Source organism: Lepisma saccharinum, chromosome 8, assembly GCF_977018435.1.
Source record: "Lepisma saccharinum chromosome 8, izLepSacc3.1, whole genome shotgun sequence".
In the NCBI taxonomy this organism is placed as follows: Eukaryota; Metazoa; Arthropoda; class Insecta; order Zygentoma; family Lepismatidae; genus Lepisma; species Lepisma saccharinum.
The window spans coordinates 82,144,421-82,171,244 of NC_139236.1; the positions used below are offsets into that span (position 1 = coordinate 82,144,421).

Sequence of the window (26,824 nt, forward strand, 5' to 3'; positions counted from 1 at the left end):
CAGGAACTTAAAAATATTAAGAGAGCTGTGAATCGCATATTGAAATCAGAAGATATCAAGAATATCCAGACAGAGATCAAACAACTCACTCAGACAGTGGCCACTCTACCAACCAATCAACATATTAATGAACTGCATGCCCTGTTTGAGGATATCAGAAGACAGGTCCATGATCTTACTGCTCAAAGTTCAAAATTGGCAGTTGTTGAAAATTTACAGCAAATTGTAGCTAATATCAAGCAACAGATAGGGACCATGGAATCCAATCAAGCAAATGCTCTGTCTGTTTTTGCCACGCAGCTACAAGAGATTCTGCAACAATACAAAAAACTTGTTGTGGACATAAAAATCAAGCCAGGCCATGATGATGTTGTTAGGACCATCAATGAGCACCTTGAATCTGTAACAAGTAGATTGCTTACAGCAGAAAAAGAAATAACAGGCATAATCGAGAATCCTAAACATACAGTAATTCTTGAATTGTACGGTATCCCCAACAAAGAATATGATTCACCATTTACACCAGGAGGCAAAATATATATGCTGTCCCCTGCACAATTTTATTACCAGTTTTTTGTTGGGGGCACACTGAGACCAATCAAGATCAAATATTGGCTACAACCACAGGCCCACCACTACCCTACCTTATCAATAACAAATGCTGAAAACAAAGCAAAGGTCACCAGTGTAGAGTTAAAGGATTTTACAGATCCCAATACATTAGAAACATCTTATGCTGAAGATGATGGCTCTCTGGAATTTTATATACAAATAGGAGACAAACTGTATTTAGAAAATCCTGTAGTATCAGCTGCTGAACACCCCATAGTTGCAATATTCTTGTTTACATATTATGTCTAGACAAATTATTGTTGATGAATTACACAGACAAGCCAGACATAATTATAAGAGACTGCCAGTAGTCACAAAAGGCATAGATGATTTATGGCAGAGCGACTTGATTGAGATGGCAAGTGGACAGCTGAAAAACTTAGACAAAATCAACAAGGGCTACAAGTATCTACTCACTGTAATAGACACATTTTCAAAATTTGCCTGGGCTGTGCCACTCAAATCCAAGACTGGAAAATATGTTACAGAAGCCTTCAGGACAATCATGAATCAGAGTGGAAGATCACCGCGCTATTTGCAAACACATAATGGCAAAGAATTTTATAATTCTGTGTTCCAACAATTTATTAAAAGCCAGTCAATACAACATTACTCGAGTTACAGTGATCTCAAGGCCTCAATTGTAGAGAGATTCAACAAAACCCTAAAAAATCATATGTATAAACAATTTACACTTCAAGGTAATTATAAATGGATTAATATTCTTCCAGAACTTCTACATAAATATAACAACTCGGTCCATTCCACAATCAACATGAAACCCTCTGAAGTAACTTCATCTGATGAGCAAAAATTGATCAGTACTGTTTATTATCCTAAATATCAGCCAACAACAAGAAAAGCCAAATACAAGGTGGGTGATCAAGTAAGAATCAGCAAATATAAGCACTTATTGAAAAAAGGCTTTACAAGAAACTGGAGAACTGAATTATTTACAGTGGTTCAAGTTAAACCTGGGACCCTTAATACATATATAATAAAAGACCACCGAGGAGAAATTCTCAAAGGCAGGTTTTATGAAGAAGAACTCACCAAAACTAAACAGCCTGACACATATCTCATAGAAAAAATCATCCGCAGAAAAGGCAACAAGTTATTTTTCAAATGGCTAGGACTTCCAGAACACAGCTGGATCGAGGCAAACAAAGTGATAATATGAACACCTGGGATCTTATAAAGAGGCTGCCAGAACCTGAACAGCAGAATAAGAGAAATGGCAAGTTGCTGCCTGATAATATTAGATGTCTTATTGTTGGGCCATCAGCTTGTGGTAAAACTACCCTAATGATTGATAATTTTTTATTGGCACCCAACTGGTTAGACTGGAAAAACAGGCACTTGTATGTCTTCTCTAAGAGCTTGGAACAATTAAAATATCAGCAGCTGATGAAGCTATATGATGGACTGGATATTGCCACTTTTGAATCAGATGTTAAGCCACTCCATGAATGTCTCGATAATTCTGTTGTTGTGCTTGATGACATTATACTGGATAATCAAAACAAGGTTAGAAATTTTTTTACACAGGGCCGACACAAAAACATTGATTGCTTCTACCTGGCACAGACTTTTTCAAAAATACCCAAGCAGCTGATCCGAGACAACAGCAATTTTATATGTGTGTTTCATCAAGATCATACCAACCTCAAACACATACATGATGAATATGTAGGTGGGGACTTGAGCTACAATAATTTTTCCAAGTTTTGCAGTAGGTGCTGGAACCAGGATAGTTATGGGTTTGTCACAATTGATATGACAAGAACACCTAATACTGGCAAATATAGAAATAAAATTAACAATTTTCTAGACACTGAAACATATATAAATAACCATGAAAAGGCCAATTATTGATGATCTTAAATTAAGAAATTATCTTGTAAAAAGATTTAAGGGATGGAAATCAGAGAACCGAGGAATCTATGAAAAACACAAACAAACAGAACAGCCTATTATTGATGCTATTAGTGAATTAGGTAAAAATATCAAAACTGTTACAAAGCAAAATCAAAATTTGATCACAGAGCTTGTACCTGTAGCTGCAAGGAACATATTAGATTATCCAATCACCCCACTTTCTAGTATTCATATACCTAGTCCTGTTGCTCCTCGAAGAATTGAAGCTACTCAGGATCCTATTGAATTGGGTCTTCTTGCTCAAAAATATTTAAGCACACCTAAAGACAACAAAGATGAGGTCTTTGGCTTATATGCTGACACAGAGCGTGATGGTAGCATCATACATAGAATTGGCAATTTCAGAGTAACATTTATGGGAGATGATCTGATTGTATATTCAGAATCTCATCTTGGAGAAAGAGGTGCTTTTGTTAAGTATCCCGGAACACCTGGATTGTGGGAACTGATGACTAGGAAAAGGCCTGGCAGCTATACAGATCAAGATTATGAGCATTACAAAGAAATATTAATAAAATCAGATGCTCTATACCAGAACAATGATCCCACACAAAAAAGAGTCAAGTCTAGCAGTGGAGCAAAATATAACAACTTAATCAAGCCCATATGGTCACAGATCAAGACTGGCAGTGAAATCAAACATTACAACACCCTGCCCGAAGAATTTGTGTGGGTTGATGATGTCAGGAAACTTGTAGATAGGTTATTGGTGATAGCTGGGGAGGAAAATGCTGGCAACCACAATTTTTACAATGAAAAGGTTGGAATTATGGACATGATAAGCACAAAATTGTCTAATTTTATAGTGAATGACACTAAGGGGATTGGATATCTTATAAAAATTATTAATACTCTACCACCTAAATTTTGGAATATTTCTGAGGGTCGGGGGCTGGTTAATGACATTATAAACAAGCTGCCATTTGAACTACATATTCCAGGCTATCAGTATTGTGGTCCAGGCACAAAATTAGATCATAGATTAAACAGAGGTGATCCTGGTGTTAATCCTCTAGATGCTGCTTGTAGAGACCATGACATAGCATACAACACACATTCTGATCTTGACAAGAGACATGTTGCAGACAAGAAATTAGAAGAGGCTGCATTTGGTAGATTTGTAAGCAAAGATGCTTCTTTAAGTGAAAAAATAGCAGCATTGGGGACCACCATAGCTATGAACACCAAACAAAAACTGGAGTGGGGGTTGTGAATATATATATAATAAACCTAGGATGAAGGCCAAGGGTATTATGTATCAGATACCTTATGCAGGTCTTAAATCTCTTAAAACTATTGATAGCCTTTTAACCAAAAAGCAGCGCAAGAAAAAAAGCTCTTGTCTTGCCAAGGGCCATGGGATGAAATTATTACTTAGTACCCCCCAATTAAAAAAATTACAGCAATCTAGAAAAAAATCACATGTGGGTGGATTTATATTTACTATCCCGGCCATCTTAGCAGCACTTGGGGCTGTTGGGAGCTTGGCTGGGGGATCAGCTGCCATAGCAAAAACAGTAATAGATGCCAAGAAGAATAGGGCAGAATTAGATGAAATAAAGCGCCATAACCTGGCCATGGAGAAACAAGGCAAAGGTGTTAAGAGAGCCATGAATAAGTTTAAAAAAAACAAGAGCCGCTTACAAACCAAGATATTGAAGCTTTAATCAAGCCACTGGGCATCAAACATTTTAGAGGTGTGTACATGTCTGATTCTTTACCAGAACAACCACTCAACAAAGAGTGTGGCATTGTTAATTTGGATAAGTACAAAAATCAGGGCACTCATTGGATCTGTTATCTTAAATATATAAAAAATGAGGTATTTGTGTTTGATTCATTTGGAGGTGTTCCACCTGAAAATTTAATAAAATATCTACATTCAGCTAATCTTTATTACAATAATGCCCGTGTTCAAAATTTCAAAGATGTTAATTGCGGACATCTGTGTTTATCTGTTCTTAGATATATGTCTCAAATAAATAAACCATCAATTGAAAATTTTCAAAAAGCCCTGTGATATCTGAAACATCATGGGGGTATTCCATCTCACCAGCCAAAATTCAATATTGAAACTCAGATTACATGATGATATAGTGTATCCCAAAACAATAGCTCTCAGAGCATTTTATGGCATGTACTTGATCCCTAATATTACACACCACAACAACACAATTGCAGTAGGGGATCAAAAAATTGTCATCACTCCAGGGCAGTATAATCTGTCCACTCAAAATGCTCAATTACCCAGAGGTATAGTTTTAACTCAAAATTCTGTCACTCACAGAGTAGAGATTGTATCTGCTACAGAAACAGTGGATCTGGGTACTATATGAGAGCTGTTAGGATTTGAGAACAACACAAAACTTGAACCAGCCATCAAACACACTGCTATTAATATACCTAAATTCTTAGCCATAGAGACTCTAAATATTCACTGTAATGTGGCCGAGGGTATCATCACCAAATCAAATGGCATAGGCACTCACAAACAAACTGGCATCATTGCAACATTCAAACCTAACTCTGATTTGTATACACTTAAAACTATGACAAGATGCCCATATGCCCCAATTGCTCAGGTGTGATATGCTCTCAATCCCAAGAATCCTGAATCCTAGTGTACAAATGAAGAACCCTAACAGACAGATTTGGCTACACTTAAAACTAAGCCAAGTACCCATATGATCTTATTGCTTACAGTGTGCTACTCTGTCAAAATCCCAAGAATCCTGAATTCTAGTGTACAAATGAAGAAGCCTCAACAGATTGATTTGGCCATGTGTGCAAAAGCTACATCTGTGAGATTGTTGTCCATAAGCTTGTTAAAAATATGCCCCTCTTGATATTGTTTTGGCTACACTTAAAACTAAGCCAAAAATGCTCATAAGAGCTTATTGCCTCTAGTGTAATACTTTGTCAAGTGTGCTTAAATACTTGACAGTCAGTTCAGAGTATTAATATGTTAACCCGAATATTTTAATTGGGCACCAGGCCCAACTTGCATATCTAGTACTAAGACAATGTAATATGTAGAGGCCTTCTAGAATTGCTCTGTGACTCTCTCATTTCTTACATCATAAACATATGATTTTTCACCTATAAGAATAACACTACATATGGTGTCATCAGGGAGTGTATCGTGGAATTCACAGATAATTTTAATGTTTGTCCTGTCATTAACCACAACTTGTTTCCTTTTTGAAGTGTTGATGACAAACATGGTTCTCTGTGCTTTGAATTCATCTGGTGAGTAAAACATGTCAGTATTGCCAGTAGTGACCCTTTGGAATGCTGTAAATGCTTCATATAATTTGAGGAAATCATCCTTGGACATGTTTAAATTATAATTTTCTCTGGGGAGCACCTCATTTCTGCCATTTTTAAGATATATGTTTTTGATGTTGCAGTTATGAAATTTACTTGAATTTTTTTTCTTGATTATTGTTTCTTCCAGTCTGAAACAGTACCACCACAAAATCTGGCATGTCATATTGTATACTGGAGAATGAGTTTGTAGCATGAAATTCATAATAGCTACCAGTGGCAGGCTTCTGCACACATTGATATGTATAAAATTGTAAAGGCACCTGTGGATTTTTTTAGGATATCTGCTTTATATTTAAGAGCATAACTGGCTTCATATTCAACAACTGGAATTCTTAGCTCCATAGTCTGAATAAGGCACTTGCCTTCATCAGGTAGGGTATTAGGCAGAGCTTCCCCAGTAGAATTTAATGTACTGTACCTCATCAAAGCATTATTATCATTGGCAGCTCTTCTAAATGTAATTCTTAAACCACCCTTCCACATAATATCTTTGTAATCTGAGAAGAATCCTGGCAACAGGTGCATAGGAAACAATACTGTGTGGCTCTTGGATAATATTTTATCACCAGCCTCAAATCCACCTATTTTGTAGTATGATGCCTCGGTTTTGGATAATTTTAATGTGGCCAAAGCTGTAGAGGTAATACCAGGGTAATCCACTCTGTTTATAACAACACCATGTTTTCTGATCTCAATTTCAGAGAACAGATGTGGCACAAAATTGTCTACCAATCTTATATTTGAATTTGCCGGATAATCTGTACCATCGAGCTTTACAACATCAAATTTGATGTATAGATCTGCTCTGTGGGGGTGTATAAAGCCATCTCCTACATCAAGATCAACCTCAATCTCTGTGTTGGGTTGATTTAAATTTGCAAAGGTCCTCCTGTTTGGGGGGGAATGATTGTAGCTCATAACTCTCAATATTTTCCATTTTTTTTGTATGTATTTTTATTTAAATATTAATCTCTATGATAGCTGTTGTTGTGGCTCCAGCAAAATCAACTAATTCTTATTTTTCATTAGTGACCATCAACTCAATGTAATCTATTCTATTATGGCACACAGGAAAATATAATGTTGTTGATGGAGTATAGATGATTGGCTCCATAAATTCAGAGTTAGGTTTGAATGTTGCAATGATGCCAGTTTGTTTGTGAGTGCCTATGCCATTTGATTTGGTGATCATACCCTCGGCCACATTACAGTGAATATTCAGAGTTTCTATGGCTAAGAATTTAGGTATATTAATAGCAGTGTGTTTGATGGCTGGTTCAAGTTTTGTGTTGTTCTCAAAGCCTAACAGCTCTCCTATAGTACCCAGATCCACTGTTTCTGTAGCAGATACAATCTCTACTCTGTGAGTGACAGAATTTTGAGTTAACACTATACCTCTAGGTAACTGAGCATTTAGAGTGGACAGATTATACTGCCTTGGAGTGATAACAATTTTTTGATCCCCAACTGCAATTGTGTTGTTGTGGTGTGTAATATTAGGGATCAAGTACATGCCATAAAATGCTCTGAGAGCTATTGTTTTGGGATACACTATATCATCATGTAATCTGAGTTTCAATATTGAATTTTGGCTGGTGAGATGGAATACCCCCATGATGCTTCAGATACCACAGGGCCTTTTGAAAATCTTCAATTGATGGTTTATTTATTTGAGACAGATATCTAAGAACACATAAACACAGATGTCCACAATTAACATCTTTGAAATTTTGAACACGGGCATTATTGTAATAAAGATTAGTTGATTTTAGATATTTTACTAAATTTTCAGGTGGAACACCTCCAAATGAATCAAACACAAATGCCTCATCTTTTAAATATTTAAGATAACAGATCCAGTGAGGGCCCTGATTTTTGTACTTATCCAAATTAACTATGCCACACTCTTTGTTGAGTGGTTGTTCTGGTAAAGAATCAGACATGTACACACCTCTAAAATTTTTGATGCCCAGTGGCTTGATTAAAGCTTCAATATCTTGGTTTGTAAGCGGCTCTTGTTTTTTTTAAACTTATTCATGGCTCTCTTAACACCTTTGCCTTGTTTTTCCATAGCCAGGTTATGGCGCTTCAGTTCATCTAATTCTGCCTTATTCTTCTTGGCATCTATTAGTGTTTTTGCTATAGCAGCTGATCCCCCAGCCAAGCTCCCCACAGCCCCCAAAGCTGCTAAGATGGCCGGGATACTAAATATGAAGCCACCTGTATGCAATTTTTTTCTAGATTGCTGTATTTTTTTTAATTGAGGGGTACTAAGTAATAATTTCATCCCATGGCCCTTGGCAAGACAAGAGCTTTTTTTCTTGCGCTGCTTTTTGGTTAAAAGGCTATCAATAGTTTTAAGAGATTTAAGACCTGCATAAGGTATTTGATACATAACACCCTTGGCCTTCATCCTAGGTTTATTATATACATATTCTGGGATTACATAGCTTAATTAAGTGGCTTAAATTTATTTAATTTATCACAACCCCCACCCCAGTTTTTGTTTGGTGTTCATAGCTATGGTGGTCCCCAATGCTGCTATTCTCTCACTTAAAGAAGCATCTTTGCTTACAAATCTACCAAATGCAGCGTCTTCTAATTTCTTGTCTGCAACATGTCGCTTCTCAAGATCAGAATGTGTGTTATATGCTATGTCATGGTCTCTACAAGCAGCATCTAGGGGATTAACACCAGGGTCCCCTGTGTTTAATCTATGGTCCAATTTTGTACCTGGACCACAATACTGATAGCCTGGAATGTGTAGTTCAAATGGCAGCTTGTTTATGATGTCATTAACCAGCCCCCGACCCTCAGAGATATTCCAAAATTTAGGTGGTAGAGTATTAATAATTTTTATAAGATATCCAATCCCCTTAGTGTCATTCACTATAAAATTAGTCAATTTGGTGCTTATCATGTCCATAATTCCAACCTTTTCATTGTAAAAATTGTGGTTGCCAGCATTTTCTTCCCCAGCTATCACCAGCAACCTATCTACAAGTTTCCTGACATCATCAACCCACACAAATTCTTTAGGCAGGGTGTTGTATTGTTTGATTCCACTACCAGTCTTGATCTGAGACCATATGGGCTTGATTAAGTTGTTGTATTTTGCTCCACTGCTAGACTTGACTCCTTTTTGTGTGGGATCATTGTTCTGGTATAGAGCATCTGATTTTATTAATTGTAATGCTCATAATCTTGATCTGTATAGCTGCCAGGCCTTTTCCTAGTCATCAGTTCCCACAATCCAGGTGTGCCAGGATACTTAACAAAAGCACCTTTTTCTCCAAGATGAGATTCTGAATATACTATCAGATCATCTCCCATAAATGTTACTCTGAAATTGCCAATTCTATGTATGATGCTACCATCACGCTCTGTGTCAGCATATAAGCCAAAGACCTCATCTTTGTTGTCTTTAGGTGTGCTTAAATATTTTTGAGCAAGAAGACCCAATTCAATAGGATCCTGAGTAGCTTCAATTCTTCGAGGAGCAACAGGACTAGGTGTATGAATACTAGAAAGTGGGGTGATTGGATAATCTCATATGTTCCTAGCAGCTACAGGTACAAGCTCTGTGATCAAATTTTGAATTGCTTTGTAACAGTTTTGATATTTTTACCTAATTCACTAATAGCATCAATAATAGGCTGTTCTGTTTGTTTGTGTTGTTCATAGATTCCTCGGTTCTCTGATTTCCATCCCTTAAATCTTTTTACAAGATAATCTTTTAATTTAAGATCATCAATGATTGGCCTTTTCATGGTTATTTATATATGTTTCAATGTCTAGAAAATTGTTAATTTTATTTATGTATTTGCCACTATTGAGTTTCCTTGTCATATCAATTGTGACAAACCCATAGCTGTCCTGGTTCCAGCACCTACTGCAAAACTTGGAAAAATCATTGTAGCTCAAGTCCCCACCTACATATTCATCATGTATGTGTTTGAGGTTGGTATGATCTTGATGAAACACACATATAAAATTGCTGTTGTCTCGGATCAGCTGCTTGGGTATTTTTGAAAAAGTTTGTGCCAGGTAGAAGCAATCTATGTTTTTGTGTCGGCCCTGTGTAAAAAAAATTTCTAACCTTGTTTTGATTATCCAGTATAATGTCATCAAACACAACAACAGAGTTATCAAGACATTCATGGAGTGGCTTAACATCTGATTCAAAAGTGGCTATATCCAGTCCATCATATAGCTTCATCACCTGCTGATATTTTAATTGTTCCAAGCTCTTAGAGAAGACATACAAGTGCCTGTTTTTCCAGTCTAACCAGTTGGGTGCCAATAAAAAATTATCAATCATTAGTGTAGTTTTACCACAAGCCGATGGCCCAACAATAAGACATCTAATATTATCAGGCAACAGCTTGCCATTTCTCTTATTCTGCTGTTCAGGCTCTGGCAGTCTCTTTATAACATCCCAGGTGTTCATAGTATCACTTTGTCTGCCTCGATCCAGCTGTGTTCTGGGAGACCTAGCCATTTCACAAGTATCTTGTTGCCTTTTCTGCGGATGATTTTTTCTATGAGATATGTGTCCGGCTGTTTAGTTTTGCTGAGTTCTTCTTCATAGAACCTGCCTTTGAGAATTTCTCCTCGGTGGTCTTTTATTATATATATGTATCGGGTCCCAGGTTTAACTTGAACCACTGTAAATAATTCAGTGCTCCAGTTTCTGGTAAAGCCTTTTTTGAATAAGTGCTTATATTTGCTGATTCTTACTTGATCACCTACCTTGTATTTGGCTTTTCTTGTTGTTGGCTGGTATCTAGGATAATAAACAGTGCTGATCAATTTTTGCTCATCAGATGAAGTTACCTTAGAGGGCTTCATGTTGATTGTGGAATGGACCGAGTTGTTATATTTATGTAGAAGTTCTGGTAGGATACTGAGCCATTTATAATTACCTTGAAGTGTAAATTGTTTATACATATGATTTTTTAGGGTTTTGTTGAATCTTTCAACAATAGAAGCCTTGAGATCACTGTAACTCGACTAATGTTGTATTGACTGGCTTTTAATAAATTGTTGGAACACCGAATTATAGAATTCTTTGCCATTATCTGTTTGCAAATAGCGCGGTGATCTTCCACTCTGATTGATGATTCTCCTGAAGGCTTCTGTAACACATTTTCCAGTCTTGGATTTGAGTGGCACAGCCCAGGCAAATTTTGAAAATGTATCTATGACAGTGAGTAGATACTTGTAGCCCTTGTTGATCTTGTCTAAGTTTTTCAGCTGTCCACTTGCCATCTCAACCAAGTCACACTGCCATAAATCATCTGTGCCTTTTGTAACCACTGGCAGTCTCTTATAATTAAGTCTGACTTGTTCGTGTAATTCATCAACAATAATTTGTCTAGACATAGTATGTAAACAAGAATATTGCAACTATAGGGTGTTCAGCAGCTGATACTACAGGATTTTCTAAATACAGTTTGTCTCCTATTTGTATATTAAATTCCAGAGAGCCATCATCTTCAGCATAAGATGTCTCTAATGTATTGGGGTCTGTAAAATCCTCTAACTCTACACTGGTGACCTTTGCTTTGTTATCAGCATTTGTTATAGATAAGGTAGGGTAGTGGTGTGCCTGTGGTTGTAGCCAATATTTGATCTTGATTGGTCTAAGTGTGCCCCCAACAAAAAACTGGTAATAAAATTGTGCAGGGGACAGCATATATATTTTGCCACCTGGTGTAAATGGTGAATCATATTCTTTGTTGGGGATACTGTATAATTCAAGAATTACTGTATGTTTAGGATTCTCGATTATGCCAGTTATTTCTTTTTCTGCTGTAAGCAATCTACTTGTTACAGATTCAAGGTGCTAATTGATAGTCCTAAAAACATCATCATGGCCTGGCTTGATCTTTATGTCCACAACAAGTTTTTTGTATTGTTGCACAATTTCTTGTAGCTGGGTGGCAAAAACAGACAGAGCATTTGCTTGGTTGGATTCCATGCTTCCTAGCTGTTGCTTGATATTAGCTACAATTTGCTGTAAATTTTCAACAACTGCCAATTTTGAATTTTGAGCAGTAAGATCATATACTTGTCTTCTGATATCCTCAAACAGGGCATGCAGTTCATTAATATGTTGATTAGTTGGTAGAGTGACCACTGTCTGAGTAAGTTGTTTGATCTCTGTCTGGATATTCTTGATATCTTCTGATTTCAATATGCGATTCACAGCTCTCTTAATATTTTTAAGTTCCTGTGATGTAGGCAGATTTGATACAGTATTCTGCAAAGATTCAAGTGCCAATTTCACATTATTTAATTCAGAAGCATCAGCCACACTTTGCATAGCATCTTGGAGCAGGGTTATGTCTGCCTGAGTAGGTGTTGATTGTTGTAAAATTTCAAGCTTTGTTTGGATATCATCGATCAAGTGATGAAAATGAGATAGCTCAGATTCAGTGTTGAGTTTTTCAAGTTTTGTGATACCAGGCAAGCGGGATTCTACAGATTCTTGTACATATGTCAGATCACTTTGCACTGCCGCTATGGTACCCTCAAGATGGGTTATGGTACTTTGAATTTTTCCAAAATCTTCATATGTTTCAAGTTGCAGCTTAATGTTGGCAACACTCCGAGTTATTGCACTCAAAGCATCAGAAGATGGCAAGTTGTTCATAAAATTTTCAAGTGTCTCAATTTTTTCTTTAACCTCGGCTATGGCATTGTTCAGAGGGTCCAGATTAGGTATCTGTAGTGATTGAAACTGTTCCTTTAGAGTGGAAATCACTAGATCAAAATCTTCTTGTGACTTTATGCTTTTGACAATTGTTTGGAGCTGTGTCTGGACATTATTTATCTGCTCTTCCAATTGTTGCTTCAATTGCTCAGAGTTGGTAGCCTGAGTCTTAAATTTGGCTTGAAGAGCTGCTACAGTCTCCTCTAAATTTTGAAAATTATCTAATGTAGCCAAGTCAGTATATTTTTGAAGCAGCAATTTGAGTTCTGAGTCAATTTTAATAAGAGGGTCCATGCATTGTGATTGTAAATTTGTAATTTCTAGTTGAAGACTGGCATTGAGTGTGGTTTGTAAAGCTTGTAAATCACTTCTTAATTTTTTGACTCTGACATCAAGCATCAGAATCTCATCACTGTGATCTTCATGCCTTGTATGGCCAAATATATCATTAGGCATTTTGTTTTAGTGGTTATTTATTATAAAATATCTAAATCTTAATTCTATAAAAAAAGGTATAAGCTTGTCATAGGATCCCGGGACCTCAATATATAAGCAGTCACCAGCATAAACAGTATATACAGTGCCAGAAATCATGTTTGAGTGCTTAATTCTATAAATATTTCTCCCTATGAAACCTTGACATCACCCTCGGGGGTTGTAATAAATTGTAATTGACCACCTACAGGTAACTGGTAGTGATTTAAATTATTGTTAAATATGTACAATATTTTACCTGTTTCATCATCAACATCTGTAAGTATGCTGTTCAGATGAATAATTAACAAACCACTTAGTTTAGATATTACAGATTGTATATCAGAAGAGGGTGATGGTGTTGGCAGGTCCATAATAGCCTGTTTTTTGAACCCAAATAAGTTCATAGGCATGTTTATTTATTTCAAATCATGCTCTGTAATTGGGCATTGTTTGCCACTTTTCAAATCACAATGCCCCCATGGTAGAGTATGTATGCTGCATGATAAAATGCATCTCTTATCATCATGTGGGTCCAGAGCCACTTTTCTTACAATATTGCTAGTCAACAAGTGATCCACACTCTGAATTCTATTTTCTGATGTTCTGATTGTGCTACATGATTTGAGGCAATTTTTGTAATCTTCAAATTCAAGCCCTTTGTCTAGAGTTACTCTGCCAATGCCCTTGGCTTTTTTGGCAACAACACCACTACATGTTTCAAAGCTGTACATCTTGGCCCTTAACCCAGCAAATGCCACAATAACATCACCAAGTGTCTCATCTTTTAACTTGCCAGGCACCTTTTTGTTGTGGGGTTGAATCTTTGTATGTTCACTGGTATCAAAATATTCAAGCAATGCAGGCTGGGACATATCTTGATAGACATCTTCTGTCTGAATATCAAAAATAAAGCTATCTGCATCCATGTACATCAGTTTTACACGATCATTATAAAAAGGTTTCAACACATCATAATACAATTTTAACATGTGTAATTTGGCCAATTCCAATATCACAGCCCCTACATAAATAGGCTTATCAAATTTAATCTTTGTTTTTTCATGTTGAAAAGTGCCATATTTTCATCATAAATTCTTCTATAATTGAAATTAGGCTTTGCAATCAATTTTTTGCTCAGACTGGGGTCAGTAATTAATTTAACATCACTATGTTTTCTGACATTTTCTATGGTTTTGCCATACACTGAATTTACCATCAATTTAAACAAAGTTTTATCAAATTGGCTCATTGCAGATGTTCGAAGCTCTGTGTTTGTATCAATATATGGCTTCAACCATCTTGAGTGCCTGAACCTTAAGACTTTGCCAACTTTGGTCACTTGAACACCATGATGCATCAGGAACTGGAGGTTTTTGTAATATATGACATAATCCTGTTTTGGCTCTAGAGTCATCATGAGCTTCTTTTGTTTAGAGCCAGGTGAACACTTAACCTCAGGAATTGGGGGCAGATCAGAAAATTTGTTGTGTAAATCATCAGGAATTGTCAGATCAACTTCTCAGACCAGGCCGTAGTTACTGTCATCAAAATCCTGAATATCTTCAATATTGAAATCTTCAACCCACTCAAGCCCTGCATATGGCAATTTATCCATCATAGCATAACCATACAAGCTGTTTGCATCCACATAAAGTATAAAATTTGATCGCAGGGCTGGATCATAATCAAGATTATATCTGTTGTTGGCTCTGGCATATCTCTGAGAACATTGCACCATGCCTCCTCTTATACATTGTTCCATAAACAGATACATATCTTGATCTTAGATTAGATCCAACTGCATTTTAGGGTTTAAAAACATTGCAGACCATGCTAGGCCTGGTGCACTGTAGAAATACATTGGATGCAGTTTATAATTTTCCATCGATGATTTTCTAAATGCCTGAAGTATATCAGCTAAGAGAGTCACATCAAGTTTTAAATATGCCTTATGATAATCACCAAATGTCTGGCATTTTAAATTGTTCCACATCAACTGGGCATGGTGATAATCTTCATCAGTGATTCCAGATGCTCTGAGTTTGCTGTAGAACTCTTGTTGTGGTGGTAGAGTACACTTATTAAATTTGGAAAAATCTGTAACATAGTCATATGGGTATACACCCTTCCGCCTAAATAATTTCAGGTCCTGATTTGGAAACAAAGCACATGTGATTTTGAATTGATCATCAGATAATTGAGTGGCCAGTGTAGCCAGGCTAGCCGATAAAATTCTGTAGGAATCAAGAAATCTTAAGTGAATAGGAACACAATTAACTTTAATTTTCTTGCTAATAGCAATATATTTCTCATTATTTTCTGCTAAAATATTTAAATTCTGCTTGTCAAACCCCTCGTACCTGATCAAATGATGAAAATCATAATTGGATGCACCATGGCAAAATATTGGGACAAATTTTGGTCTCTGGATCTTAATATTACAGCTATTACACAGGGCCATTTTGAATTTACCATCTGTATGAGAATGGTGATGCACCTTGATATTTATATCTGAAAATTCAGAATCACATACCGGGCATTTTTCTGCATTGTTGAAATCTTCAATCTGATCCTCTGTTAAAGGCAACATAGGTTTTGATTTTAATAAGATATTAGATGCTATGTTATGGCACTCATTTTCTATTCTATGTGCAAATTTTTTGATGGCATCTGGTCCCATGTATAAATATTCTTCACTAACAACACCATCCTGTACAACAACATAATAAAAACTAGAAGGCTCATGTAACTGGTATGATGTAATTGAAGATTCCTCAGGGTCTGGGCTGCAGAATGCAAGGGGTTTGAGATTAGATTCAAAATCACAGACTACATATGCTGAGTGTTCCAACAAGGCTTCAAATTTTTTGAATTTGGCATTTTCACTTGGACTAGGCATCACCATATGAACAGGTTTATGGTTGCCACAGTATTTTAAATGTTCAATTAACTTGTTTTTAGCAATTTCTGCATTTTGTTCCCGAACCCCATTTATTATTTTTCTACCATCAAATACAGTCAAACATCTTCTGCACAACTTGAATATTGTATTGGATTTGCCTTGTTGTTTTCTGACTAAAGCTTCAAGACTGTGTATCAGAGTGTAATGGTATGTGTCATCCCTTTCACTTAAGAGCAGATCAATCGGAACAGCATCATCATCATCAAGTGTACTGATTCTGAGAGGTGCTATCAAGCAATTGCCACGGCCAGTAGAACAAATAAAAACATTAATAGATAATTTTTTACCATTGATATCCCGGGCCTTTTTTTTTCAAATTTATCAATATTCTGAACAGACATTGGATATTCTAAGCCCTCCATAGCATTATCAAAATCATGTTCATATTGTTTATAATAAGTTATTATTTGTGGATCTCTTAAAACTGGATACAAAGCAGCTAAAATACACCACAGAAAACATTTCTCATCATTATTTTCTATGTTAACCACGGCTTTTTTGTTTTTGATATTGGCAGGTAATAGCAGATATATAGATCCTTGTAATGGGCTGAATTCAGAAATATTAACATAGAGCTTGTGTGGAGATCCACATAGGCTCCATCCTGATTCTTTTCCAGCAAATTCAGAGTGTTTAATATTCAATTGCTCTATCAAACTGCTTATTATTTTGTCTAAATTTGTATTTGAATATACAGCTACAGTTTCTGTTATGTGGGGCTGTGTAAATTTTGTGCCATTTGATTTCTTATATTGTGTAAACAATTTGAGGGACAGCTTATAAGAGCCATTTTGTGCATTTAGAATTGCCTGCACATCAGGATTTATTCTGTTCAAAAATTTCTTAATGTCACATCTTGGCTCTGATTCAAAACAGTGATCCCTAAGTTGGCCATTAAAGCTGCTATGGATAGGTGGTGCATAGCGTGGCTGCTTTGCTGCTCTAGCATTAACAGGTGTTTCATGCTTCCTTTTCAGACCAGATGTAGATGGCTGTGAGGGCAATATTGGTGACTGTACATAACAAGTACACTTATGCCTATTGTAATATGCTTTGCTTAATATTTTATGGCATTTTGGGCATATTTTTGTGGCTGTTCTGCATTTTTCGGGATCACAATTATGCCGGTGCCTAGCCCAATTAGAACTAGAAATATTTCTTTTACATTGATTGCAATATTTCAAGTTTGGCATTTTTATTGTTTGTTTATATAAAATTTCTTGCTCCAAAAAAACAGAACTATGGATCGTATGCCAAAACAATTATAACAGCAGTTAGTGGCTGAGCTGGTGCTTTTATACCCAGACAACAGCAGTAACTAGGCTCTGGTGATCCCCAATATAAAATAGTTTTGCTCTATTATGCTGTTGTATAACACACTTTACCAGGTATCAAACCTGGGAGCTATCAGCTGGATATCAGCTAGCAGTGAATATTCTCAAAGTCTCACGTGTGGGGATATTATTCTGCTACATGTATTTCAATCTCACACATTTTACCAGGTCTCAAACCCGGGAGCCTCTTGATTACAAGGCAATAATACCAAAACTTTGCCATCAGGGAGGCCTACACATTTTACCAGGTTTCAGACCTGGGAGCCTCTTGATTACAAGGCAGCAATATTAACACTTCTCCATGGGGAGTCCTCAAACCCAGAAGCCTCTTGATTACAAAGCATATAAGCTATGGGGCTATGCCCACACTCTCTACCAGGTTTCAGACCTGGGAGCCTCTTGATTACAAGGCAGCAATATTAACACTTCACCATGGGGAGGCCTCAAACCCAGGAGCCTCTTGATTACAAAGCATATAAGCTATGGGGCTATGCCCACACTCTCTACCGGTCTTCAGACCCGGGAGCTCTGAGCTGGATATCAGCTAGCAGTGAATATTTTCAAAGTCTCACTTGTGTATATATTATTTCAGAGCAAAGCCTTTTAGAATTGGACCCAGGCTTGCATGCTGTCATGCAAAGGAGTAATGTCCTTTTAGTAAGAATTTCCCCCTATTACACAGAAATATTAATTGAAGTTTCTTGCCCTTCCAGTGAATTGGAGTCAATGGCATGTGTCAAGGCCTGCATAAGAGCATGCAAAAGAAATTTTCTCTAGAATTACACAGAAATATCAATAATGCCCCCTTTTAGCCTATTTTTCTGTGTAGATTCCCCCCTCATGCGTGCCAACAATAATGGAATATGAAAGCCCCTAGGCGTGCATAATTTATTGCCCGGGGCAAGCAATGCATCCATCTTCCCGATCGAAACTGTCTGACAGACTAATGCATTTCTGAGCTACGTAATTACTGCCCCGGGCATAAAACTGATCAAAGATTAGAAAGAAAACAGGTGACAGTTCAATTTGCAGCTGCCTTTGTCCAAGGTAATCCTGTATTGAATTAGATCTGTAAGTTGTTAGAGCATGAGGATATGAGCATTTTTGGCTTAGTTTTAAGTGTAGCCAAAACAATATCAAGAGGGGCATATTTTTAACAAGCTTATGGACAACAATCTCACAGATGTAGCTTTTGCACACATGGCCAAATCAATCTGTTGAGGCTTCTTCATTTGTACACTAGAATTCAGGATTCTTGGGATTTTGACAGAGTAGCACACTGTAAGCAATAAGATCATATGGGTACTTGGCTTAGTTTTAAGTGTAGCCAAATCTGTCTGTTAGGGTTCTTCATTTGTACACTAGGATTCAGGATTCTTGGGATTGAGAGCATATCACACCTGAGCAATTGGGGCATATGGGCATCTTGTCATAGTTTTAAGTGTAGGCAAATCGGGCTGTTTAATCAAATGACCTCTTCATTTGTTGCGCCAATAATATCACCAATACAACTACTAAAATTTCATCAGTATGTATTATAACAGACAGTAAAAATATGTGAAATCAAATGTAAACGTGCTTTATATTCCAAAGACAAATTTTACATTAATTGCACATTTAAAAGTTTTCACATCTTGATCATCCATTCCAATAACGTACAGTACTTGTGTGATTTATTTTATCAGATAAAACGTTTACTTTCATAACACCAAAAATAAAGTGTAAATTATACATGTTATAGAACACCATTAACCTAATATATCTAGTTATGTGATTTGTATTATTTAAATTAAACTAAATATAAACTCTTTTATTTAAAAAATTCTTACTTAATCCTCGATTTAAATTTTTCTCTGAAATTAAGAAAAAAAAATATTTAATATAATAACAAATACCATGCCTTGTTGCGTGCTTATTGAAACAAACATTCTGTTAGTAGCCTATCAATGATAAAAATTAATTTATTGTAAATACTGAAATTGCATATTACTTTTCTATGGAATTGTACATGTACGTTCAAATTACTTATGCCAATTCTGAAGTAGTCATACGCTGTAGATCACATTCATTTTCTGTTTGTAACCACGCAGGTAATATTTGTTGTTGTTGTTTTTGTTGTTGTTGTTAACAATCGAACTCTCTTTATTCCGTTAATGATCACAATCTTAACTGATTTTTTAATCTCCTGAAATGGTAGGATATTAAGGAACTGGCAACTTGAGCGTATAGACTATTCATTACATGCATATATTCATGTATGGAAAGGTCTTTAATGAAACGCGACTCTTGGACGAATTATTTCTTCATGAAATTTACATACATGCGTGTACTTAAAATGATTAATTGGAAATCCAGTTGTTCAGACAAAACTTTTTGTATGAATCTTAATTCTTACCTAAGATTCTCGTTTGTCCCATCGTCCCTTAAAATCTATAGGCATTAAAAATGTCCTATTTTTTAAAAGTATGGAAAGCCTTTTCTTATCACATATTTTAACTACAAACGAAACTTACTTTTAGTTGCGCTTTTGCACTTCGATTGTGTACAATAGGAGTGCCTGTCATCAGAACAGTAACATTTTCTGCAATGAAGCCTCCATCGTGTACCAGCAGAGCAAGAAGCACCTGTGTTGAGAAATGAAAAATTGAATATGTAGATAGCTATGATGTATGTATGTATGTATGTTGAGTTGAGTTGGTGTTTTAAGTCAACTTTATGCACAGCAAGGCTAATCGGGACTGGACCTACAGTTTAAAGTGGGATGCGAACCACTTGTGCCTCCACCAGGTATCGAAACCGGGGCCCCTTGAATACAAGACGACGACGCTACCACTGCGCCATCGGGAGGCCCGTATGTATATATGCAAATATGTATGTATGTATGTAGTTATATAGTTATACAGGGTGTCATTTTAATGGCGTCCACGGACCACAGAAACGTTTAGGGGGACCACCAAAACAAACAACTTTTCTCAGCAACGTTTTTAGCGTTGGTGCGTCGTTTCGGCGCTACAGTTGCTCAATAAAGCCCGTTTTACCGCCTGAATGCTGGCAACCCAACACAACATTTGGTCGCATCTGTGACGTCATTTTCTATCTTGAAGTGGTACGTGCCAGGGTTGCTAGGAACACACATATTTTGTGAAAAAAAAATGACATAGCTACAATCAGCCACACTACGTGTTGTAGAAAAACAACGTACTTAAATGGAAGTGTCAATATCGGATTTTGTTTCTTAGCCTACATGTCACATAGTTGCATATCTCGTTGCAAGGTTGATATCTACAGGTTAGTTTAAATGGCAGCAAAATGTTGACAATGACTGTGCATATGGAGGAAGGACTGTTGTCACCACACTTCAAAGCAGAACTTTGTCCGGACTATCATAATCCGTGGAATCTTACTTTCCTAGCGCTTTCTTTTTTTTATTTGCCGCACGTGGTAAGGTATTAAGGCTGGATTGGCATTTCTTCTTCAAGATTTGTATAGATGCTGGTTGCATCTTTTCACACACGTTCTTCGTCATCTCACAACTCTAACTGCTGCTCTGTTGCGAACTTCAATGCAAAAATATTCGTACTTATCTTAGGGAATGTCCATTTGCCCCGTCCTTACCTATACCCAACATGCATAAGGTATCACCGTGTAACTCGGACAACTTTATTTAGAAACCTTTTTTTCGTCGAGGTCTCGTTTTCGAGGGTGCAAGGCTTCGAAAAACAGCACTGGCTATCGTGTGAACATGCAACCATGCACACAGATGTTTGCGCTATATTTGTGCCCAGTTTATCCAGATAATGTACGATGTGGTAACATCGATAAGAGGAAAAATTTGTAACTAGTTACAATTCTGGTATTATTGAGAAATATGACTGTAATTCTCTGCAATTAATAAGCGCTAAGTTGAATTCTTATCAAACAATATATTGGAGATATTATTAGAGCAAATAGCCCAAGAGCAGGATACGCCTCACGGATACAAATTAAACCAGAATTAATGGCTTGGAAAAATTACTGCTTATTCATTAATGAAAATAAAGAATATATTCTTACCTCGATTTACAGGAAAATATAATTCTTCATCGTCTGGATCTCTCCTTGCCTTTCTCCTTCGCCTTGTCGACAATTGAACATAACTTGAAGGATATGGTTCATTAAAAAGCGTTTGGTGTTTGGTTTGTTCAAGAGAAGTTCGCAGAGTTCTTTGTTGTTTGGAAGGGCCGTGTTTTTGACCACTGAATATCAACTGATAAGAAACATTCTGGGACTGATTTTGATCCTGAAGTGCTCGTCCAGCCTGATTTACAACGTTTGGAGCTCTTTGAGCTTGAGTTTTGACGTTCAGAGCTCTTTGAGTCTGATTTGTGACGTAAGAAGCTCTTTGAACCTGATTTATGGCGTTCGGAGCTCTTTGAGCTCGAATTATGACGATGGGAGCTCTTGGGGCCTGATTTATCCCATCATGATCTGCTTCTGTATGGTTGTTAAGTTGTGCAACATCACTTATTGGCTGCGTTCCAATAACCGAGTGTTGTACTTTATTTGTAAGTTGCTGGGTAACTTGTTCTGTAACTGGTAATTGTATATCGCCAAATGTCCTTCCTCCTTGCGTCGAAATTAACCTGTCTTCCTCATTCACCGTTCTAATGTGGTGTTTATCCTTTATACCTACGAAATACAGTAAATTGTAAGAAGAAAACATTACTATTAATTTAATTCTGGAAGTAAGAAATAGATAAGTTTATTTGACTCAAAAGAAATTAGGCAAAGTTTATTGTATTTGACTGAAAATTCGGAGGAAAATGTTTTTTGTATTCATTATGTATGTATAAATTATAAGCCTCATTGAAAATGTTTATACAAAGCTCCAATCGAAGTGTCCATCGTTTTAAGAAAGAGAGAGTGTCCACAGTTGTAAAGAAGCTTTAAATAATCACTTTTCAGTTAAGCTGTAGAGATTCTTGTATTTCTATATATTATCTTTAACCCTATTCTCACATGGTCATAACGTTTTACTATTTGTTGTTACTTTGTTCTAAATTACTTGTTACATAAAGAAAACTTACCATATATCCAGGCAGCAGAATTCCAGATGTCGTTTCTGACATTGTCTTTAATTACTGTCGCACTTATCTGTAATACAAAATTGAAATTGTTCTACTGTTCCCGTAAGATAACCAGTGGCGGTGATAGGGTTTCAAAACTGGAGGGGGGGCAAGAACAGTTTACTCCCCCTTGGTAGATAAGATTTAGCATGGTGCGTGATCAAAAGTTGCAAAAAGTGGGGTGGCACCTGTTCCCCCTCGCTCCCCTAATCGACGCCTCATTTTCGATAAGAAATTAACATGGCTACCTCACCTTCGCCAGTTAAAGTTCTCTTGTCTTCAAGTTCTCAACCTTTTACGTGTTTTATCTCATACTTCCTGGGGTGCTGATAGGACGGTACTGCTTCGATTGTATCGTGCACTCATCAGGTCGAAGCTTGATTATGGATGTGTTGTGTATTCTTCTGCCCGCCCATCTAGACTTCGCATCCTAGACACCGTCCACCATGCTGGTATACGTGTGTGCTCTGGTGCTTTTCGGACCAGCCCTATCGCCAGTTTGTACGTAGAGGCATCTGAGCCGTCGCTGTCTCTGCGAAGACAGCGGCTGGTAGTTAACTACTTCCTCCATCTTCGCTCGATGCCTTCACATCCCTCATTTCACACCATCTCAGACGTGAATAGGCTGGCAAGGTATCGGCTCCGCCCTAGTGCCACAAGACCATTTGGTGTTCGTGCAGACGAGATCCTGTCAGCACTTGGTGTTGACAGTGATCTTCCTGGCGTCTATCCACTCATTCCGCCCCTCCCTATCTGGGAGTTTCCTGCACCTTCTATCGATTTATCTCTGACTGCCCTTCCAAAGTCAGAGACACCAATGGTTGTATACCAGCAAAGGTTTTTAGAACTTCGTGCGAAGCACCCCAATTTTAATGTGTTTTACACGGATGGGTCCAAGACAGTCGAATCAGTTGGTTGCGCCTTCGTCCTAGACTCTCACAGCTCCAGTTACTCACTACATCCTGCCTGTTCCATCTATACGGCAGAGTTGTACGCCATTCTAAAGGCACTGGATTTTGCAGATGTCAACGGTGTGAAGAAGGTCCTTGTGTGCTGTGATTCGACCAGCGTGTTGCAGTCTCTGGATTCGCCGTATTCCCGGCATCCAGTAGTGCAACGCATATTTAGACGGCTTGTGTCCTTATCTGCAAGCACAGATGTACACTTCTGTTGGGTCCCTAGCCACGTGGGAATCCAGGGGAACGAAGCAGCTGATGCTGCCGCCAAGTCTGCTAATGCAGATGGCGACGTTCTCGTCCACCTTTTGCCAGCTAGCGACCTGCAGAATGTGTTCCGTTCTCGCCTACTTGACACTTGGCAGACCGAGTGGGATGTGGAAACGGGGAACAAGCTTCACGCTGTTAAGCCCACCATAGGTGCTTGGCGTTCCTCGTCTCGTCCCTCTCGGCGAGAAGACGTTATTCTTACCCGCCTGCGTATAGGACACAGCCGTCTCACGCATGGTCACCTACTGCAAGGGCTGGACCCTCCGTTGTGTCGTACTTGTAATGTTATTTTAAGCATCCGACACATTCTCGTTGAATGTGTCGATCTTGCTTACCTCCGGCAGACTTTTAACCTTTCCGGCTGTTTGTCATCCCTCTTGGGTGATGACAGCAGTATTTTATCACATGTTTTTAGTTTTTTGCGAAGAGCTGGTCTCTTCCACCGTCTGTAAGGAGGTTTTTAGTTTATTCTGACTTTTTAATGTGTTGTGTTTGTCTCGTGCAGGTCTTTTTACAACCTTGCACTTTTAGTTTTTCCCAAGGGGCTCTTTACACCCCTTTTTTAAGTTCTCAGTCAGAATTTTAGATAAGGGATATTTTCCCGCATACATAGAAGGGTGCGAAATGGCCTTAAGTGCCGACGCACCCATAAATTTTAACTCAACAACAACAACAACTGAAGATAATCCATTCTTTTCAACACGGCAATATTATTCTAACCCCAATTACGGAATCGTTTCACGAGGATATATAATTCAATGACAAGAGCTTGTGAACAAGATGTCTAGTGTGCAAAACACACAAGTTTGACTATTTGATGATTGGTGTGTGTGTGTGTGTGTGTGGGTGTGTGTGTGTGTGTGTGTGTGTGTGTGTGTGTGTGTAATGTTTCTATCGGTGACCCAAGAAAATTATCCAGATGGGCAAAAAAATCAAGGTAGCGTTCTGAGGTTCAATATATTGAATTCCGTGTAACGTCACATTTAATATTCTTGGGTTTAATCTGTGTGTATATGTGTGTTGAATTGAGATTAGCGAGGCAATTTATGTTGCGTACAGTTCTCACAAAGGTTATTTTGTATTCGTTTTACAAATCTCATCAAGGGTGCAAGGTTCCAAACTAACTCTCTAGCCTTCTTAAACCCGAAGGTTAATGGCTGCAGTAATACAGGCCTTCCATCTGTTCCTATCCTGAGCAGGATCTATATACTCTTTTCCATCACTACCAATTTCCTTTAGGTCCATCTCAACATTATCCCTCCATCTTCGTCTTGGCCTTCCTACTGGTCTCTTACCATCAGGTTTCCAAACAAGAATCCTGTAAACTCTTCTCTCCTCTCCCATTCGTGCCACATGGCCTGCCCACCTAAGTCTTCTTGATTTATTCGGTTCCACTGGTATAATCAAAATTTGCAAAAATTGGTTATATAACTCCATTAACAGTGTTTTGAAAAATGTATATTTTGTTTAGAGGTACAGTCACGGACATTTCTAGCTTGTAAAAGAACCCATAGACCTTCAATGGTATCTTCACAACCCAGAAGTGTCCGTGACTGTACAAATTTGGCAGCTGTTTCATTAGTGATGTCAGTATATTACTAATTAAAACATTGTACATATGAATTCTACAATCAGAATGTTTAATAAATAGATCACAAAATTTGATCAGCTGTTAGAAATCGAACAATACGACTTTCACTACGTATCGTGCAGTGCAAACCCTTATTAATGTATGGTGGCGAATATTAAATGCTTATAGATATTTACCTGGACAATGTGAAGTAATTCAAACAAGAATATTATCTTCATATTCGCTACACGTTTGCCACTTCATTCGTATAGTTGATGTTTTAATAGAATCCATGGTATTCTCTCCAAACGTGTCAAAAGTAAGTAATGCAAAAGGTCTGGAGAACAATGAAGATGTCGAGAAACTTTTGATTTGTATGCGTTTGAGGCTTCGATTAGTGTAAATGTTGACTAGAGGGAACTGTTTTATTTTGTGCACAAGCTAGCTGTGTACTAATTCAATGGTAGAGTGATGGTAAATATTTTGGAATGGCTTGAGGAAAGCTTTCGATAAGCATCACAGATCATTATTTGGAATTATACTTCTCCAACTTGTGCCTCCCCGATGGCGCAATGGTAGCGTCCTCTCCTTGTAATGAAGGGGTTCCGGGTTCGATTCCCGGTGGAGGCACATAGTGTTTCGGATTCCACTGTAAACTGTAGGTCCAGTCCCGATTAGCCTTACTGTGCATAAAGTGGACTTAAAACACCAAATCAATCCAATCCAATTCTCCAAATTGTTGAATTGTACAAATATTTTTGTAAGGGCGGGGGCAGTAGGGGAGGGAGAAAGTGAGCCACTTGTTTTTCCTGACTCGCACCATGGACTGAATTTTGCAGACTGACGAGGCCCTAGCGCCTGGACGTGCAGCCATGGGGGCTCGTGTGCTGTGATTTCTGTTGATCTATCTCATTCCCATCTTCGCGATTAGCCAAAAGTGGCAGAAAAGCGAAGTAAAATCAGCCAATCAATCAATGATACTTCCGAGCTCACGCATCGATCGAATGCATGGAAATTTCACACTGATGTGACGCAATGACAAGTTTGTTTTAAATCCAGTTTAAGCACAGAGTCAAAGTGGGATCTAAACCACTGTGCAATGTGCCTCCACCTGGGATCAAAGCATGGATCTTTCGATTGCAAGGCTACTGTGTTACCACTTCAGCGTGCCCAACTCAATGATTGCAGAAAGTCGTTTGGGAGGTATTTATTCCTTCCGTTACACCACTTGGGTGTGAAAAGTGGAGAACCTCGTGGCGTAGCGTGCTGTGTGAAGAGCAAAGCTATGCAAATTCTAGGGAATATTATCTTTCAGAAAATTTTCTATTAGAATAATTTTAAAGTATAAGTAAGATTGTCTACAAACCTACCTCGAAGTTTAGGAAACAGATTAAAAATTATTTTCGCTCAATATATATTACGCTTTAACACATTTTAACAAAAAGAAAAGAAATAACATAAAAAATATTTCCTAAATATCACTTTATTGCATATTAATATTGTAAGGTTATTGTAACAACTAAAAGTGTTAATAAATTCGTACCTCTATAAA

At 37.5% G+C, this 26,824-nt stretch overlaps 1 protein-coding gene across 2 annotated transcripts in view; it reads right to left on the reverse strand.

Annotated features, from left to right (window-relative positions):
- The window catches only part of LOC145991209 (uncharacterized), a 65,095-nt gene extending 39,491 nt beyond the window's left edge, over positions 1–25,604 (reverse strand). For both annotated transcript variants that reach the window (XM_083127127.1, XM_083127126.1), the window contains exons 1-5: positions 25,470–25,604; positions 22,438–22,504; positions 21,425–22,039; positions 19,885–19,995; positions 19,201–19,224 (exon numbers count right to left, since the gene is read on the reverse strand). In XM_083127127.1, the coding sequence (XP_082983253.1) occupies positions 19,201–19,224; positions 19,885–19,995; positions 21,425–22,039; positions 22,438–22,504; positions 25,470–25,511 (859 nt within the window). In that variant the 5' untranslated portion in view covers positions 25,512–25,604. The remainder of the gene's footprint in view (positions 1–19,200; positions 19,225–19,884; positions 19,996–21,424; positions 22,040–22,437; positions 22,505–25,469) is intronic.
- Positions 25,605–26,824: the final 1,220 nt, after the last annotated feature.